Source organism: Arachis stenosperma, chromosome 1 (assembly GCF_014773155.1).
Source record: "Arachis stenosperma cultivar V10309 chromosome 1, arast.V10309.gnm1.PFL2, whole genome shotgun sequence".
NCBI lineage: Eukaryota > Viridiplantae > Streptophyta > Magnoliopsida > Fabales > Fabaceae > Arachis > Arachis stenosperma.
In genome coordinates, this window is record NC_080377.1 from 58954822 (window position 1) to 58974989 (window position 20168).

General features: G+C 32.3%; 1 protein-coding gene across 1 annotated transcript; it reads left to right on the forward strand.

Moving 5' to 3' along the window:
- The first annotated feature begins 743 nt into the window (after window positions 1-743).
- On the forward strand, window positions 744-16996 carry LOC130970727 (probable protein S-acyltransferase 14). Its single transcript, XM_057896934.1, has 7 exons — window positions 744-926; window positions 1074-1296; window positions 1387-1478; window positions 1971-2094; window positions 2190-2275; window positions 2393-2458; window positions 16868-16996. Exons 1-7 carry the CDS (start codon window positions 744-746, stop codon window positions 16994-16996), a joined length of 903 nt encoding a protein of 300 aa, XP_057752917.1.
- The last annotated feature ends 3172 nt before the right edge of the window (window positions 16997-20168 follow it).

Consider the following 20168-nt stretch of genomic DNA (forward strand, 5'->3'; position numbering starts at 1 on the left):
AGTCTTGGATCTCACAATACTAATAAAATGAATTAATTTGTGAATTGTCATCTTATTAAAGACATTATTTTACACATGTTATATAGTATTGTATCATTAAGTTGGAAGTAATTATATTGTTTCACATTTATTGCATGAGTAACCATTTAAAAAAAATAAACATAATTAAATAATAATTATTTAAAAATTTTATTATAATTAATCCATTAAAATTGAACTCTGACTTTACATGTTATTTGACTTAGATAAAAGTAGATTTTGGAAGTGTAAAATTTTTGTTATTGGTTGATTTTAGATACACAATTTTTTTAATTTCTGTGTTGACTAAAATTTAGGTTGACTTATTGTTGCTAAAAGTTTTTTTCCTCTCAGAACCGATTTAGTCGATCATGCGCTAATTTTTGTTACTTCTCTGACAATACTTATAAATATAAATAAAATTTAGCATTATTTGAAAAATTATATATGATGATTTTAGTTATTTCTCCTCCATGATACCATAAGCATGCATGCATGCATTTGAAAACAACATACATAACCATAAAAGAATAATCCCAAAAACAAAATCACAATAATCACATTAACACTACCCAAACCAAACAAACGAGAAAATAAAAATCAAATCCACTCTTGATTTGAACATTCTGGTTTTCTTGATTTCATGGTTTCGGTTGCAACATCCTTATTCAATAATGGACAACACCAGATCGACGAAAGGAGGAGGAGGAGGAGGAGGAGGGTTGATGGCATGGAACGTATTCAAGTTTTGTACATGGCTACGTTGTCTCGGTTCAATCATGATCATCATCGTCCTATGCCTTGTTGGTGTCACCTATTATGTCGTTGTTGTTGCTAATTACGGCCCTACCCTCCTTCTCCATGGTTCCATAACCGCTTTCCTTATCCTTTTCCTCTTTCATGCATTGGTATATGATTCAATTGTTATTGTCCATTCTAAAACCGATCCAATTTTATATGATCCAATTATCTGGTAGAATAGTAAATTGTGATTTAACTAAGGGGTACGAATATGATGATATGTAATTATTTCAGTAAGTTCATTGCGTGTGTAGCTGGCGATGGTGTTATGGAGCTACTTCTCTGTTGTATTTACGGACCCTGGACATGTGCCTTTGAATTGGACCCCTAAATTTGATGAGGAAAAAGGTAGTGATGATCATGCAGATTTATTGCCGGAATCTGCAGTAGATGGTGGCCAAACACAACATTGTAAAATACGGTATTGTCGAAAGTGTAACCACTTCAAACCTCCTCGTTGCCATCACTGTTCTGTTTGTGAGTTTTTTTTTTTAAGTTATATATATCACCTTATTATGTATGCTGTCTTGTTACTGTATTTATTATTAATAATGACGTTGGTTTTAGGTGGGAGGTGCATTCTAAAGATGGACCACCATTGCATTTGGGTTGTAAACTGTGTGGGTGCATTCAACTATAAATATTTTCTTCTTTTTGTGGTATGTAACCTTGCCTTAGAATTTGGAAAGTAAATTAAACTACTTCATCTAAATACTATATATACATGCATGTTAATTGTTAGGGTAGAAAATGTATTAAAAGTATTTATTTTGCTTTATTGATGATTATCAACAATATTACATACTCAATAAATATTATCAGATGAATATTTAGTCAAAATAATTTATACTAATATTCATAAAAATTTATAGACATAAAATACATAAAATTTACATACGAGTTAATATAACTTGTATTTATATTTATTAAAATTTGTATATATAAATTAGTAAAATTTATTTATTAAAAATAATTTAAAATTTGTACTTACTAATGATCAAAATTACTAAAAATATTGGCTCTAAGATTTTTTGATTGATTATTTTGGTTGTTTAATTTATCACTTCAATTATATTTTTTAAGAAAGGAGTGTATTACTAGAAGAAAATTAAGATTAGTAATGCCTTTGCTATCACATTTTTCCCAAACAGCTTTACACATTTTTTGGGACAACACTTGTCACGGTCTCATTATTACCATATTTTTTGATATTCTTCACTGATGAAGAGATTTCTGGGTCGGCAACAACAATTATTCTATCTTTTGTTACATTTGGTAAGTGGTTGACATATACATGTATATATATATATATTATATAACCGGTGGGTTCCTCCATTTCATGACCATACATTGTTGTTCTATGCATGCAGTTTTGAACTTGGCTTTTGCAATCAGCCTTTTAGGGTTTATGATTTTGCATATTATACTTGTCATTGCTAATACTACTACCGTTGAGGTAACTACATACTTTTTCTCAAAATTTTATCTGTTCATTTAGATATATACCTTTAGTACTTTATCTTCTAATTGGTATTTTAATTATGAAAACTTTTGAAAATGAATTCACCAGCAGGGATTTGAGAAAAAATCTACTCCCAAATGGCATTATGACCTAGGTTGGAAGAAAAATTTTGAACAGGTAATAATTAACAACACATGTTTCCTTAATCATTACAATTTGTTTATAAGGCATCCTTATATTCTAATCATTATTATCTTATTTAATTTGCTTTAGCCTTCTAGGTATATTATATTTCGACTCATATATGTATAAGAGTTAGGTCAAGGAACATCACTCATCATTTGTTTTTATCTTTTATTTCTATATCATTCAAACTTCTATAAATACACGTATAAAAAATTAGGTTTAGAGATTCTTTTTTCTTTTTTCTCGTGATTATTATGTGCAATTTTAGGTTTCAAATCCATTGCCATAATTTTCTAATAGTATCCAAAGAAAATAAAATATATCATTTTAAAAAAGTGGATGGCTATTTTTTTTTTATTCTAAGCTAATTATTTAACATGGATAAGTTTATAAAATTACTACATCAAAACAACATATGTGTCAAAATAAAATCCTTTTGATATAAATCGTTGGTTAATGTGAAAAATAATTGATTAAATAGTATAAAATTATAATAAAAAAAACATAGAGAACTAACTTTGAATTACTCAATATTAGTCCATTTTAAAATTTAGGTCCATAATTTATGATTTAGGATTATAAATTTATAATTTAAGATATAAATTATTTAAGATAAACAAAATATTTTTAAAAAATTGACTGAAATTAATTGAAAAAAGTTGGTTACCTAATATCACTCTATAATAGATTACTTTATGTCAAACTAATAAGTGATGATCTAAATATGAAAGTTCCTTAAGGTTTAGAGAATGGGGGTTGAATCTATGGCCTTCTTTAACTTTGAATAATTAAGCCTTAAACACAGAATTTTGAACTTGATTTCTGTTAGGTTTGCGCAGTGGATCGGATAATTCAGGAGACAATTTCATTTTGTCTCATAAAAGCCAAAAAATAAAACTAAAGCAGAGAGGAAGAAGATGATACAGCCATGTATTCTGGTTCAGTTGCCTTGTAAAATGCAACTTACATCCAGTAGTCTAGTGAAATTTTGACTATACTCCAAGTATTACATACACCAATTTCCTAGGACTCAACGTAATCCTATTTGGACACACACGTTTCAACATAAACTTGACTTAGTTATGCTAATACCTAGACTCACCACACTAAGTGTTTACCCAACTTAGCAAGCGATATCTCTCAAGTACATGACACAAGACAGAAAATACAACCAAAAAGAAATCTGAAGTCATTCTTGTCTTTTCTCTCAAGTGTTTCTCTCAGCCTTTTTCACCCCAAGGCTTTTTCTCAATGTCTCTCTTTCTTGCCTTTTACCTCTCAAAGAAAACTAACAAAGATATACATTGAAACAGAAATACAAAATAGTAAAACATGAAGGAGATGATGAATAACACTCTTGACTTTATGAATTGAACCAAGCCTCAGAACTTATAACTTTGCTATTCATCTTAGCAGAATGCTCCCTTTAGTGTAGGTGCACTGCTTCCGAGACTACTTCAAACTTAATAGTGAGGATTCACTCTTTGCTCTCTCTTTCGAATTCTCTCTCCTAGAGCTCTGATGAGATTCAATTTTCCTTTTTGTACCTTAATCAGAGCGATGGTTAGGATTCCTCACAAGTCAACTTCTTGGACCTTGGTCTTTCAAAAATCATCCCTTCTCTTTCTTCAATCAACCCCCAAAAGTTAGGGATTTGAAATCAATTTCTTGGCTTATCTGAGGAGTGCAGAATAGCAGAGATTTATTTTCTCCGTGATAATCTCACATCCAAATCCTTTAAAATGTGCTTTGTCTTCAAGTAATAACTTTAACCGTTGATTCACAGCAGAGATAATCAACCATCATTTTCTTTATTTTCTTTTAAATGGCATTGCATAGAGTATGAGAAGAAGTGTAGAAATAAACTTGCATGCAAAATGAAATTATTTACCTTTAATCGCTGACTCAGTGTAACATGCTTTTTGATTTGTTTGATTAGACCCTTGCTTTTTTTATGAGCTTTCTTTTTCTTTCTTCTCTGGTGTATGTGAGAAGCTCTCTTTCCTCTCTTTCTCTTTCAAATGTTTACCCGATTTGAAGCATGCTTAAACTTAACCTTATTGAAAATTTTTCTTTGTTTCAATTTTCATTGGCCTTAGTTATGGATTTAATATCCATTCAACACATTTAATTGCTTTATTTTATTTGTTTGGGCTGCTACTCAATTATTTGGGCCTGCATCACTTAAATGAACCACTCAAACCCAATTGGCTGTTTAACTCAATAAATTAATGTTTGTCATCATCATTATTAAATTAATTTGCATTCTTGACTCAACAATCTCTCCCTTAATGACAAACATAATTTCAAATGATAGAATCAAAAGAATTGAATTAGATAATATTAAGGCACTTCCCTTTGATGACATTTAGTAGTTTTGATGTGCTCCCACTTTTTGTCTCAGAGGTTGTCCCCCTCGCCTTGTGCCCATCTTTTGTTTCCTATTAAAATACCCACATAGAGAACACAATGCACAATATATAGAGAGCACAATTTTTCACAGTATATACAAGCTTTTACAAACAAATTTTGATACAACATTTTCAACCAATGAAACCAAGCATCTGATCATGGTCCAAGTGTATCGTCATCAATACTTGTTTAAAAAATAATGTAACAGTTATCAAGAAACAGAGCAATCATCAAGAATTCCAAACCATAGTACAAGAAAATTAATCATTTCAAAACATAACGCAAAGCCAAAATAGAGCATGAAAGAATTATTCCAAAATAAGGTATGCCACATTACCTGCAACAAAACAAAAATTATGAAATCTAAAAATTCTAAACTATTCAATTCTACTTCTACTTCTACTATTCCCCCTTTTGTCATCAAGAAAGAAGCTAGAAGCAATGGAAGCCTGCAAAAAATGATTAGAGTTCCAAGTTTATAGAAACTTGATTAAAACCAAAGGCAAAATATAACCGTTGTAAATGTTTACAGTCATTCAAAATAAAATAGAGTCTAATACAAACTACGATAGTTCCAAAAGACAAATATCTAAATAACAGAGACCAGGAACTAGAGACATCCTCAAGCATCCGAACCATCCTCGTTAGAATCAAGTGGTTCTTCTGGGTCAGTGGCCATTGTTTCTTCCTCATTAATGTTGTCAACATACTTCATAAGGACAACCACTCTGTCTCTTGACTTTCTAAGGGCATTTTCATGTTTGACCAGAAGCTTCCGTTCTTGTTTGCTTGTAGACATTAGATGGTTGGATAAGTTCACAAATTCTTGTATAACATCCTTTACAACTCCAAAAAAGAGTGATTTGTGACCAGTTGAGGCTGAGGTTCTTAAGGTAGAGGGAGGATGAGTGTCATCGAGTTCATCATCATTATCATCATCAAGAACTATCTTTTTAGTTCTTGTAGGCCCCTTCTTGTGTTGCTTCACTGAATCACCTTCTTTTAGATATGAGTGTCTATTTTCATATGATTCATTTGTAAGGTCAATACCAAATTGTTCAAATATACAAGTTAAAAATATGCCATAAGGAAGAGCCACATTTTTGTCACTCCTTATGCAGTCAAACATATGCCTCACCATTAAATATGCAAAAGAGATTTCAGTTTTAGTTATGATAGCATATAAAACCAATGTAACACAGAAAGATACCCTCTAATATGAGCCACTTTGAGGTAGAATAATGTGGTTTACTATATGATGCAACTGCGCATGAAGAGGGTTGAGGGATTTGTGAGTAGGTGTAAGGACATCAATCAGAGAAATGTTCTCACACACATGAGCTAGAGCATCTTTATATAAAACACCCAACCCCTTATCCTACTTACCCGCAGTATAAGCACAGACACCAACATCAGTGTATTCTACAGAGTCACTAATGCATTCACTATTCAACACAATTTCATGACTTTTGACATATGAGTGAATACTTCCCTCATGGTAGGTCAGATTTGCATAAAACTCTCAAATTAAAATTGGGTAAACAGGCTTTTTAATTTTGAAAAATTGATTCTAGTCCAAAAATTCAAGATTTTTAACAAATTTAAAACCTTTCTTTTTCAGATTTGGTAAGTTAGTTAAAAAAAGTGGGGCATATGGGACAATGAACAACACCACCTTCATAAAAGTCATGGTTCATGGCTGAGCAAAAACGGTGAAGGTTGTAGTTGGAGTGGGAGGTCATAAACTGAGATTTGTGTTCAAAAGGATCAATATTGTGAGGCTCCTTAACTGATTTAAGAGGGATACGAAGATTACCTCTTTGTGGACGTTGAAGGACTGACCTAGGCTTAGGTCTCGAGGGTTCAAGAGCAGGGTTCCTCTGCAACAGGACGCTTCCCCTTCGAAGTGCTCGACCGAAAAGGAGCACTAGGTAGAGCCGTTGGCTTGGAAAACGAGGGCACCTCAAAGTAGATTTGGTTCGAGCCATCGGATCTGTGCGTTGAGGAGACAGCGAAGGAGTGGGTGAAGGAGTAAATGTGGGATCCTTTGAATGTGAGAAGGTTCTTGGTTTTTCAGGGTTTTGAGGAAGTTGAGTGAGAGAAACCTCTACAAGTGGCAGTTTTATTTCTCATCATTAAGTGAAGAAGGATTTTGCAAATATCAAAACAATGATAATAGTGGAAAAACTGAAGAGGTTATGCAAGGAGTTAATAAGAGAGAAGTTTGGTAAGTGCAATAAGAAAGAGGTTTCTTAAAAATATGAATGTGCAGAACCTATGACTACTCTTTAAAAAGACTTGACATCATGTTAAAAATATTTTATTTAAAATAAATTAAATAAAGAGAATAAAACAAAATTAAAAGAAAACCTTTTCAAATAAAAGACAAAATAGAAAAGCTCACAAACCAAATGTAACACTCATTAGGCCCAAAGTTGGTGATGCATGAGGAAACACAATAGACCACACAAAATCTAAACTAGAGGGTTGATCCAGATGGTTCAGAACTTTGCCGTTGAACCCCAGAACCACGTTTCTGAAACATACTTCTTCACTTACCCAGAATTGTCTTTTCTCGACCAGAGAGACAAAAAAATTTCAACCAACTTATCAGTAAGGCTAAAACAGGAAACCATAACTCAGAATGCCGATATTAGTTCTTAGTTTACAGAATCTGTCCTCAGCTAGAGGTTTAGTGAAAATATCAGCTAGTTGATCCTCTGATTTAATAAATTGAATGCTTATATTGCCCTTTTGAACATGTTCTCTCATTGAGTAAAATCTCACTTCAATATGTTTAGTTCTTGAGTGCAAAACAAGATTTTTGTAAATATTTATGGTACTCATGTTGTCACACAACAAGGGAATATTTTTGGCATTCAATTTATAATCAGTAAGTTGAGTTTTCATCCAAAGCAACTGAGAACAGCAAGAAGAAGCAGCAATATATTCAGCTTCAGCAGTGGAAAGAGCCACTGTTGACTGTTTCTTGCTAGACCAGACATTTAAATATCTTCCCACAAAGTAGCAAATGCCAGATGTATGATGAGGGAAAATTGGATTTTCACACAATCTAACCGGCAAGTGTACCGCGTCGCATCAAGTAATAATAATTTACAAGAGTGAGGTCGATCCCACAGGAATTGAAGGATTGAACAACTGTAGTTAGATGATGAATTTAGTCAAGCTGATATGAATGAAGGGGGTAATTTGTGATCGACAGAAAGTAAATTGCAAGAATTCTAAATGGCATAATGTAAATTGGCAAGAAGTAAATGGCAGAAAATTTAATTCGACTGGAACTTAAGGTGCAAGAAATTAAAAGTCCTGAATCTTAAAGTGCAAGAAAAATAAATAGGTGAATCTTAAAGTGCAGGAATTAAAAGTGCAGAAATACTAAATAACAAGGAAACTTAAATTTCATGAATAAAAAGGGATTTGGGTATTGGGAATTAAACAGAACTAATAAATGTAACTTTCAGCAAGTGCAGAGGAATTAAAGTGAAGGAAATTCAAAGAAAGTGATTCATCAGGGATTGGAGATACTATAATCCTTCATGAATCAATTGGTTCTCAACTCCTTTCTCAATCATCTAGTAGATCTATGGCGGAGTGAAATTGATTGGATCCCAATTCTTTGGCAATCCAATCTCTCAAATCACAATCAATCTTGCAAATTCCTTGATCTAATTGTCATGAGAAGAGGTTAAGTACAAATCTCTCATCCATAAGCCACATTATCTCTCAATATTTCAATTCCTCCCGAATGGTGTTGATCAAGAGAGTAGTGAAGGATAGAGCTCCAATTCTAATGCAAGTGAAAACCCTTCCGAGGCTCACACAAGCAGTCATGAATTCAACCTCCTTCAAAAGTGAAGAATTCTAAACCAAAACAGAAGGTACCCAATAGCTACAAAGATGAATTGTGAAGAAGAAGAATTTTATTGATTCATGGGAATTACAATAGAGCTCCTCCTCCTAATAAAATTGGGGGTTAGTTTATCATTGCTCTAGTACCAAAAAAAGAAAATAAATTGCAGAAGAAGAAGAAGAACATCGAAGAAATTCAACTCAGATCTAAATTCTTAAGGAAAAACTAAAAGGAAGCTAAAAATGAAAAATCATAAGAGAGTCCGAAAAAAAAAGATTTTTTATGAAATTGTATGTTCTTCTATTTATACACTTTCTAATTTTTGTCATCCCAGTACTTGGAGTGGGCTTTCTGGCCTTTGACGAAACGGATCAGAATAGGTCCTCATTTGGTGTGGTTGGGAGCTTTCTTCAGGAGAATGTAGCATTCTCAGAGTGAACGCTGCGTTTATTCACTAACGCGTGCGCGCCCTTGGTGCGTGCGCGTCCCTGACGTTTTTCCTTATCGACGAGTGCGCGTACTGCGTGCGTGCGCGTCCATGGTAGCATTCATTAACTGAACACTACGTTCGCGCCATGAACGCTCTCCACGCGTGCGCGTCCTGTGTGCATGCGCGTGGATGATAAAACTTCGCTTCTGCGCCCAGCGCCATGTACGCGTCTGTGCCCATCACCACACTTGTCATATCGATGTGTGCGCGTCATGCACGCGTGCATGTCAATGCTCCTCTTCGAATTCAAACTCTGAAAGTATCGCAGGTGTTCGCTCCAAGTGAATATAGCGTTCATTTCTTATGAATTTTAATCCTCAATCCACGCGTGTGCGCCATGTGTGCATACGCGTGGATTTCCAAATTGCTCATCAACGTGGAAGCGCCTTGTACGCATGCGCGTGGCGTGTGAACGTAGCGTTCATCAAATGAACGCAACGTTCGTCTGCACCTTGCTACTTTGCCTTCTTCTTTTCATCATATTTTCACCTGTCATCAATCAAACAAGCAATCAAAGTCTCACCAAAATCATAAGGTTCATAATAATCAACTAAATTGTGCATAAACCTCATGATTTTCTATAAAATTAACCATGTTCGATTGAGCTACGATAAACATGCAATTCTACCCCAATCACTTACTTATCATGCAAGAAAGTGTAATAAACCTAATAAAAGCAAAGAAAAATGCTAGAAAAACTAGCATAAGATGACTTGTCATCAATGTACTTATTCTATCTACTCTATCTCTGGCAAAATCTGCATCACAATAACCTACAGCCAAAAATTCACTAGTCCTAGGATACCATAAACCAAAATTGAAAGTGCCATGAACATATCTAATGATCCTTTTAACTGCAGAAAGATATGATTCTTTCAGTTGTGATTAGAATCTAGAACAAATTCCAACATTTTACACAATATCTGGTCTAAAAGATGTTAGGTACATAAGAGAACCAATCATTCCTCTATACCTAGTCTCATAAATATCTTTCTCAGTTTCACCCTTTTCTAACTTTAAGTTAAGGTGCACGGGTGTTACCATGGGTTTGGCATTTTGCATACCAAATTTTTTAACTGATTCCTTGGTATACTTCTCTTGATGAATAAAATTTCATTTTCAGTCTGTTTAATTTAAAGTCCAAGGAAGAAATTAAATTCACCCATCATACTCATGTTAAATTCACTTGTCATGAGTTTTCCAAATACAGCACAAAGGGTTTCATTTGATGATCTAAAAATCTTGTCATCAATATAAATTTAGACTAGAATGAAAGAATCATTAGAGTTCTTGATAAATAGAGTAGTGTCTATGGTGTCTCTTTGAAAATCATTTTTCAAAAGAAAAGAGTTGAGTCTTTCATACCAAGCTCTTGGAGCTTGTCTTAATCCATAAAGAGCCTTTGAAAGTTTGAAAACATAATTTGGTAGCTCTTTATTCGTAAAACTGGGTGGATGTGCCATATACACTTTTCTATCAATTACTCCATTTAAGAATGTACATTTCATATCCATTTGAAATCATTTAAAGCCACAATGGGCAGCATAAGCAAGAAGAAGCCTTATAGCTTCCATTCGAGCCACAAGGGCAAAGGATTCATCAAAATCTATTCCTTCCTCTTGATCATATCCTTGTGCTACCAATCTTTCTTTGTTTCTAGCTATGCTTCCATCTTCACCCAACTTGTTCCTGAAGATCCACTTGGTGCCGGTTACTTTCTTTCTATTTGGCTTTGGAAAAAGTGTCCAAACTTCATTCTTTTCAAATTCATGAAACTTTTCCTCCATAGCTTTTACCCAAGAAGGGTCATCTATTGCTTCATAGATGTTTTATGACTCAATTCGAGATAGAAAGGCCAAGTTTGCTTCTTTTGAAGCCTCTAGTGAAGGACCGAATTTTGACACCTTGAGAAACATCCCTTATGACAAATTCTTGTGGATAATTCTTCAAAAATCTCCACTCACGGGGTCTAGTGAACTTAGGAACATATTCGGTTACGACGGGATCTATGAAACTGGTATTCCCAGGGATTTTGCCAGTTTCAGGAGATAAAACAGAATTATCTCCTGCAGAATCTTCTGCAGTAGTAGGTTCAGAATCAAGTTGCCTAGAATTTTCATTTTCTTGACTTTGGTATTCATTGGCGTTATTGTCTACCTGATTTCCTGCATCACAGTCTTCCAAAACACTTTGAACCATGTTAGTATCACAAAAAGTAACGTGTATGGACTCCTCAATAACTTTAGCATCCTGATGGTAAACTTTGTAAGTTTTGCTAGTTGTGGAATAACCTACAAACAAATATTCATATGCTTTTGGATCAAAATTTTCCAAATTTTCTTTATTGTTTAGAACAAAACACTTGCATCCAAAGATATGAAGATAATTTAGATTTGATGGGTGACCTTTCCAAAACTCATAAGGAGTTTTCTTTAAAAACTTTCTAATGATTGTTCTGTTTAAAATGTAGCAAGCGGTATTAACAACTTCAACCCATAGGAATTTTGAAACATCACTTTCACATAGCATATCTATCGCCATTTCTTGTATGTTTCTATTTCTTCTTTTTCACAACACCATTTTGTTGTGGTATTCTTGGGCAAGAGAAATTTTTGTGATATTCCAAATTTCTCACAAAATGATTCAAAAGATGGGTTTTTAAATTCTTTACCATGATCACTTCTAATAGAAGTAATCTTTAAATCCTTTTCATTTTGAATCCTCTTGCTAAAAATATCAAAAGCCGCAAAGGCATCATTTTATGATCAAGGAACAAAACCCAACCAAATCCTGTGTAGTCATCCACAATCACGAAGCCATAATGTTTACCACCTAAGCTTTGAGTTCTTGTTGGACAAAGTAGATCAATATGTAACAACTCAAGAGGTCTTTTAGTGGAGATATCTTCCTTTAATTTAATTGAACTTTTCGTTTGTTTACTCATTTGATATGCATCAAAGTGATATCTTTGTTAAATTTTATCAAAGGAAGACCTTTTACTATACCCTTCTTAACAAGCTTGTTTATTTGAAACATGCTTGCATGGACCAATCTTTTGTGTCATAACCACTTTTCAGATTTTTTAGAATGAAAACAAGCTATATTTTGATTATTTAGTTCATTAAGAGTGAGACCATACATATTATCACAACGATTTGTAACAAACAATACCTCATTAGACTTTTCATTTACTACACGGCATTCCAATCTTTTGAATATCACCAAGTAACCCAAATCACATAGTTAATTAATACTCAAAAGATTGTGCCTCAATCCATCAACTAAAAAGACATCATCAATAAAGGTAGAATACCTACTTTTTCAACAGCTATGATTTTACCTTTACCATCATCTCGAAAGGTCACAAATCCTCCATCATACTTGTTGAGTTTGATGAAGAATGTTGACCTTCCCGTCATGTGCCTAGAGCATCCACTATCCAAGTACCACATGTCTTTATTCTTCTTGGATGCTAGGCAAATCTGCATACACTCTTAAGTAACCTTAGGTATCCAAATTAATTTGGATCATTTGAAGTTAATCCATCTTGTTTTTTCAAGTGCATTAAAATCACAAATAACATTGTAAGTTTGGTTTCCTACTCTTCTTTTGTCAATAAAGCATAGGGAGTAAGCATGACCAGGTTTCTTGCAATTAAAATAATGAATTCTATGTGTATGTTGCTGAAATTGATTGGAGCTTTGATGTTGATAATGATTAAGAAGGTGAAAATTTTTTGTTCTTGAAAAAAGTGCATTTCTTTTGATAAATTTATTTTTGGACCTTTTTCCAAAAGTTCTCAAACTAGAATTATTGAACGCATGTGGGCTTCTTGAATAAGAGGCTCTTTTATAAGAGTGCAACTGCTTGAAAGAAACCTCATTATTTGAGAGGTGCCCCTGATCAGAATTGTTTGGAACTGGTTTGGTTTTAGAGGATGATGCAGTTTCATTAAAATATGGCTATTCAAAAGAGGCATCATTGTTGGAAAAATATCAAAGACCAGATTTCTCAAAAAGAGGTTTTTGTGTTTGAAAAAGAGGCCATGATTTTAGCAATTGGTTTTTTAAAAAATGCATCCTCTTTTGTCATAAAGCCCAAACCTGATTTTTCAAACAATGGTTTTTGATTTGCAAGTAATTTGTCCAAATTACTTGAACTATGAGCAAATTTTGTTAAGTCACTGTTCAACTTTTTAATCATTTCATTTAATCTTTCATTTGCAACAACAAATTCTTGTGAATGATCAATAATGTGCTTTCCTTTAAGTTTTTCGATTTCAGATTTCAAAAATTGATTTTCTACATTCGATCTCCTTTACTTTTTCTTTCAAGAAATCATTTTTAGCTTTCAATTTTTCATTTTCAGTTTTACATTTATTATACTTATTCAGCAGTTTCTCATAGAGGTGGGTGATATCATCAACAATAACATGTAAATCATCCATGGATAAGTCATAGTAATTTACCTCATCCAGTTGATCTTCACCAACCATGAAGCAAACTTGAGCTTTGTATTCAGAGTTCTCTTCCTCATTCCAATCGTTCTCAAGATCCTCCCAAGAGGCCTTGAACACTCTTTTTTTTTTCTTTCTTTCCTTGTTTGTCCCTCTTGAGCTTTGGGCAGTTGTACATAAAGTGTCCAGCTTTCTTGCAATTATGGCATATCACTTTGCTTAAATCCTTCTTGTATTCTTTTGAGCTCGAGCCCTTGTACCTGCTTTTGTTCCTCATTAGCCTCTTTAGCCTCTTAGCAAAAAACACAAGTTTGTCATCTGAAAAACTATCACTAGACTCACTCTCATTTGGTTCTACTTTTGATTTTAGGGTTATTCCCTTTTTCTTTGAGACTTGGCTTGTGTCTGTGGTTTCATAAGCAAGAAGTTTTCCTCTAAGCTCATCATAGGTTATATGACTCAGGTTGTTACTCTCAGCTAGGACAGTGATTTTTGTTTCCCATTCTTTTGTGAGGTTTCTAAGTACTTTTCTCACTAGAGTTTGTTTAGTGTGTGTTAAGCCCATAGCATCAAGACTATTGATGATGATTGAGAATCTCTCAAACATCTCATCAATACTTTTTCCATCCTTTATGGTAAACATCTTATACTCTTTTCGTAGCATATCAATCCTTATTTCTTTGACTTGTTTAGTGCCTTCGTGTGTGACTTAGAGTTTCTCTCAGATTTCTTTGGCGGTCTTGCATCTAGACACCTTTCGCTACTACTTGAAGCTGATAGCACAATGCAACTAAGTTTATAGCTTTAGCATTTAGTTTCACCTTCTTTTTGTCATCATCATTCCATTTGGCTTCCTCCTTTGGAGTCACCACTCCATCAGCACTAGTCTTTGTTGGGATTTTGGGACCATTCACCACTATCTTTCATATGTTGTAGTTTATTGATTGAATGAAGATCCTCATCCTCTCTTTCCAGTAAGCGTAGTTCTTCCCGTTGAAGAAAGGACGCCTATTATTTGATTGACCCTCTGTTAGCGTGTAGGCCACAGTGGTTGTGCCCAATTTTTTCGCCATTGGACCTTTGCTCCAAGATGTTAAGCTTGATTCTTGAGAACTTGGCTCTTGATATCAATTGAAGGTTCCAAAAGGTTTAGAGAAGGGGGGTTCAATCTATGGCCTTCTTTAACTTTGAATAATTAAGCCTTAAACGCAGAACTTTGAACTTGATTTCTGTTAGGTTTGTGTAGCGGATAATTCAGGAGACAATTTTGATTTGTCTCATAAAAGCCAAAAAACAGAACTAAAGCAGAGAGGAAGAAGATGACATAGTCATGTATCCTGATTCAGTTGTCTTGTGTAATGCAACCTACATCCAGTCTCCACTACAACGTTGGAGGAATTTTCACTATACTCTAAGTATTACATACACCAATTTCCTAGGACTCAGTGTAATTCTATCCGAGCACACAAGCTTCAACATAAACTTGACTTGGTTATGCTAATACCTAGACTCGCCACGCTAAGTGCTTACCCAACTTAGCAAAGGATACCTCTCAGGTACATAACACAAGACAGAAAATACAACAAAAAAAAATCTAAAATCATTCTTAGCTTTTCTCTCAAGTGTTTCTCTTAGACTTTTTAACCCTATAGATTTTTCTCAATGTCTCTCTTTCTTTCCTTTTACCTCTCAAAGAAAACTAAGAAAGATATACATTGAAACAGAAATACAAAACAGTAAAACATGAAGGAGATGATGAATAACACTTTTGACTTATGAATTGAACCCAGCCTCTGAACTCATAACTTTGTTCTTCATCTTGGCGGAGTGCTCCCTTTATTGTAGGTGCAATACTTCTAAGACTTTAAACTCAGTAGTAAGGATTCACTCTGTGCTCTCTCTTTCGGATTCTCTCTCCTTCTGCTCTGATGAGATTCAATTTTCCTTTTTGTACCTTTGTCAGAGCCACAGTTAGGGATCCTCACAAGTCAACTTCTAGGACCTTGGGATTTTAGAAATCATCCATTCTCTTTCTTCAATCAACTCCCAAAATTTATGAATTTGAAATCTATTTCTTGGCTTATTCGAGGAGTGCAGAGCAGCAGAGATTTGTTTGTTCAGTGATAATCTCAAATCTAAACCCTTGAAAATGTGTTTTGCCTCCAAGTTATAACTTTAACCGTTGATTCACAGTAGAGATAATCATCCACCATTTTCTTTATTTCCTTTTAAATGGCATTGTAGAGAGTATGAGAAGAAGTGAAGAAATCAACTTGCATGCAAAAGAAAATTTTTTACCTTTAACCTCTGACTTAGTGTAACATGCTTTTTGATTTGTTTGATTAGACTCTTGCTTTTTTTATGAACTTTCTCTTTCTTTTTTCTTTAGTGTATGTGAACTTGAAGATGAAGCTCTTTTTCTCTTTCTCTCTCTCTCTTTCAAGTGTTTATTCGATTTGAAGCATGCTTAAACTTAACTTTATTGAAAGTTTTTCTTTGTTTCAATTTTCATTGGGCTTGGTTATGGATTTAATATCCATTCAGCACATTTGATTGCTTTGTTTCATTTGTTTTGGCTGCTACTCAATTATTTGGGTCTGCATCACTTAAATGACCATACAAATTTAATTGGGTGTTTAACTCAATAAATTAATGTTTGTCATCATTATTAAATTAATTTACATTCTTAACTCAACAAAATATGTTATAAAATAAATATTCAAATTAGTACTTAAGAGGTTTTAAATTGAATACTATAATCTCTAATAAACTTTTATTCTATAAAAATCTTTAAAATTGTTCTCCTCTGATATATTAGTTCATCTATTTATTTTTTTTTAAAAAAAATTATTTTATAGTCATATCTTTTGGGACCTAACTATCTTATAATAGATTTATTAGATACTTATTTGACCAATTTGTTAAACAAAAATAATTATATGAAAAATTTTAAGAAATAAAAATACGTTGAAAATTAAAATATTGAATCTAAAATTTTTTAAAGACCAATTTAAATATCTATCTATATTATAAAAGATGAGTTGTAGAAATAGTCACTCTCTTCTTAGATATTATACATTTTACAAACTATATCTAAGATGTTCCTAGTAGTTTAGTACATCATTATTAGTAAGAAACCCAATTTAAAGGTATCTTTTGACACGATCTCAGGTATTTGGGACCAACAAATGGTATTGGTTTATTCCTGCATATTCAAAAGAGGATTTAAGGCGAATGCCAGAATTACAAGGCCTTGAGTATCCAACTCAGTTTGATGTGGAATCTCTACAGAAATTATAACAATACTTCAAAGTTAAAGGTTATTTATCATTTTCAAATATTTTTCTTATTAACTAAATTAAAGTTTTTGATATGGGTAGCATAGTTTGCATTGTGTATAATAATATATCCCAAGGCTATGAGAAAAAGATGTACTACGGGTTCTGTAGTTGTATATATAGTTACATGCGAAACAAAAACAATATATGCACACTAGAAATTAGTTATTAAATCAACTATAATATTTTTATGTATAAATATATATTATTTAATTATTTTTAGTATATATTTTGTATTTTAATATATATTTTATAAAAATAACTTATTTAGTGGCTATTTTTTATATATACGTAGTATGATTATATGCAAAAATCATATAATTTGATGGATAGTCATTACAAGGAGTTGAGAGAATATTAATATTTGTATGCTTAGCCTCTCGGTAATATTTAATATGTTATCATTTTTAATTATTATAAATGAGAAAAAAATATTGTAAAATATTTTAATTAGAATATGCATCAAATATGCTTCAAGAATATTCTAAAAAATTTCAATTCAAAAGAAAAAAATTTTAAAATAATAATTTACTGATACGCACGCTACTTTAAAAAAAAAAATACTGAGTTGTGGTTCAAATGATAGGTTAAATTACTCCTTTCTTAAAATTTAGAATTCAAATCATGCAATAAAAAAGAATATTATTATATATAAAGAGAGACAATCAAATTCTCCAATCTTAATGAGTAAAAATAGAAATATTATTTGAGTTTTTTTTTATTTTTACTACATCAGTGTGTTGCAATATGGTAAGATACTTATTCTTAATTCTTCTCCACACGTGTGTGTATATATATATATATATATATATGAACATTTTTTAAATCTAAAGATTTTTTTATAAACAAAAAATCTTTTTTTTGTATTGTATTTTTCTATTAAATCTGGAGATATTTCTTAAATCTGTAATATCATACAAATATCAATCATAAAAGTGAATAAAAATATTAAAAAAGAAAAAGAATATTACAAAGAGGTTATTAAAATTAAAATTTAAAATTAAGATTAAATCTGAAATGGTACGTAGAGGAAATTAACAAGAGAAAAAAAAAATGAGTGAGAAGAGAAGGATGGAGAAATACCAAATGTAATGGTGCATGAAAAGATAGGATAGGCCAATAAAAATAGAAAAGAAAATGAGTGAAGAACAACAAAGATGAAAATAGTTAGAAAAATAGAAGGAAAAGAAAAAAAAAAAAAGAGGGTAAGAAATAAAGAGAATGAACAAATAATAGAAAGAGAAAGTGAGGGCTATTGCTGCCTTTAAAGGCTGATGTGGCAGCAATGGCAGTTTGAAATTTTTTTTTTTTTGTCTTTAGAGAGAGAAAGATGATTTCATTGTCTTTAATAAAATAAATATTTAAAAAGATAAAAGATATCATTTTTATTTATAAAATTATTTTATTAAGTAGAGTTTATCTTAATTATAATTATAGTAGTTAACTAGTTATGGTAATTATAAAACTTTAGATAAATATTGTTAAAAATAAGATTATATATTTTTATATTATTATAACACTTTTAATATATTTTTAATGTATATTTTATATTTTAATACATATTTTATATAAATAGTTAATTTAATAGCTATTTTTTATATAAACGTAATATGAATATAAATCATGTAATTTGATGGATAGTTATTATAATGTGTTCGTTGAAAGAATGTTAATAATTGTATACGTAGCGTCTTAATAATATTTGGTATGTTCTTTTGGACTATCCATGGACACTCTTTATTATTTAATATAATTTTTAATTATTATGAATGAGAAAAAATTATTGTAAACATTTTAAAATATGCATCAAATATGCTTTAAAAATATTCTAAGAAAATTAAATTCGAAAAAAAAAAGTTTTAAAAAATTTACTAATATACTATGTAAAAAAATTCCATACTGACTTGTTGGGCAAATGATTGATAAAATTACTCCTTTTTTAAAAATTTTTAATTCAAATCATGCCAAAAAAAAATTATTATATATAAAGTGAGATAGTGAGCTATAACTCAAATTGTATAGTCTTCTCATATTTATTTTGTAACACTCTACCACAGAGAGTTTTACACTTAAGATATAAAACTGAAGTGGCGAGGCGTTACGACCTTTAAAAGTAAAAATATATTTATACAATATAACAAGGATATTTTTATGTAGGAGCCTTTTGAAGAAAAATTTAAAACAAAACGTTAAATGGAAAAAAAAACGCAGCACTCACGTGAACATTAACGTCATGAAATAGGGTACGAGTATACTTAGCATGGATATCTACAAAAGAGTTCCAAGATACAGGTAACAAAGTTTCGGACTTGGCTCGCGAATGTAAAACCGGCCAGAGCATATATATACATATATACAAAAATAAATCCAAAATGCCCAACATACAGTTTATATAACCTGTTTCTCCAGATCGACCTCTAAGAAGGATAAAACATAATATACAACTACAGTAGAGATATAAGAGTATCTATATATACATCATAAACTAAAATAAAGTCACAAAACTAACATTGTAAGCCATAAATAGGGTGAAGTATCTAAGATTTCTTGGTTCTATCTCAATTTCTAACTAAACCCCTAAACTCATCACCTTTTCTCCAATCCTCCGAAACACAAATGCACAGACAAACAAAGCATACAAAAAAAATACAAGTAGTTTACAATTACAGCAAACAGAAAATATAGCAGTTAAGCATGAATATCAATTACGCAAACCCAAGAATGCAAAACCAAACAAGTCACTCAAATGCATATGATGCATGCCTCCCCTACTGACCGTGAGCTCACGTGTCGATTACTTTGCCAGAACCCGACACACCTGATAGCTAACCCGGATATCATCTTCCCGAAAACTGGTGGGTGGTACACCACCTCGAACCCCACCTAGTGGGCAGTACACCACCATGAACCCCGCCATTGTGAGCAGTACACCATCACGAAACTCGCAAGATCTTCAATTGAAAAATAACACACACACGTGGGTGGTAAACCACCACAAACCACACATAATATTCTCTTTGAAAACATATAGGCGGTACACAACCACGAACCCCACATAACATTCTCTTTTAAAAATATGTGGGCGGTTGGTGCAGAATTTATAACCACAGACTAACCGGCAAGTGCACCGGGTC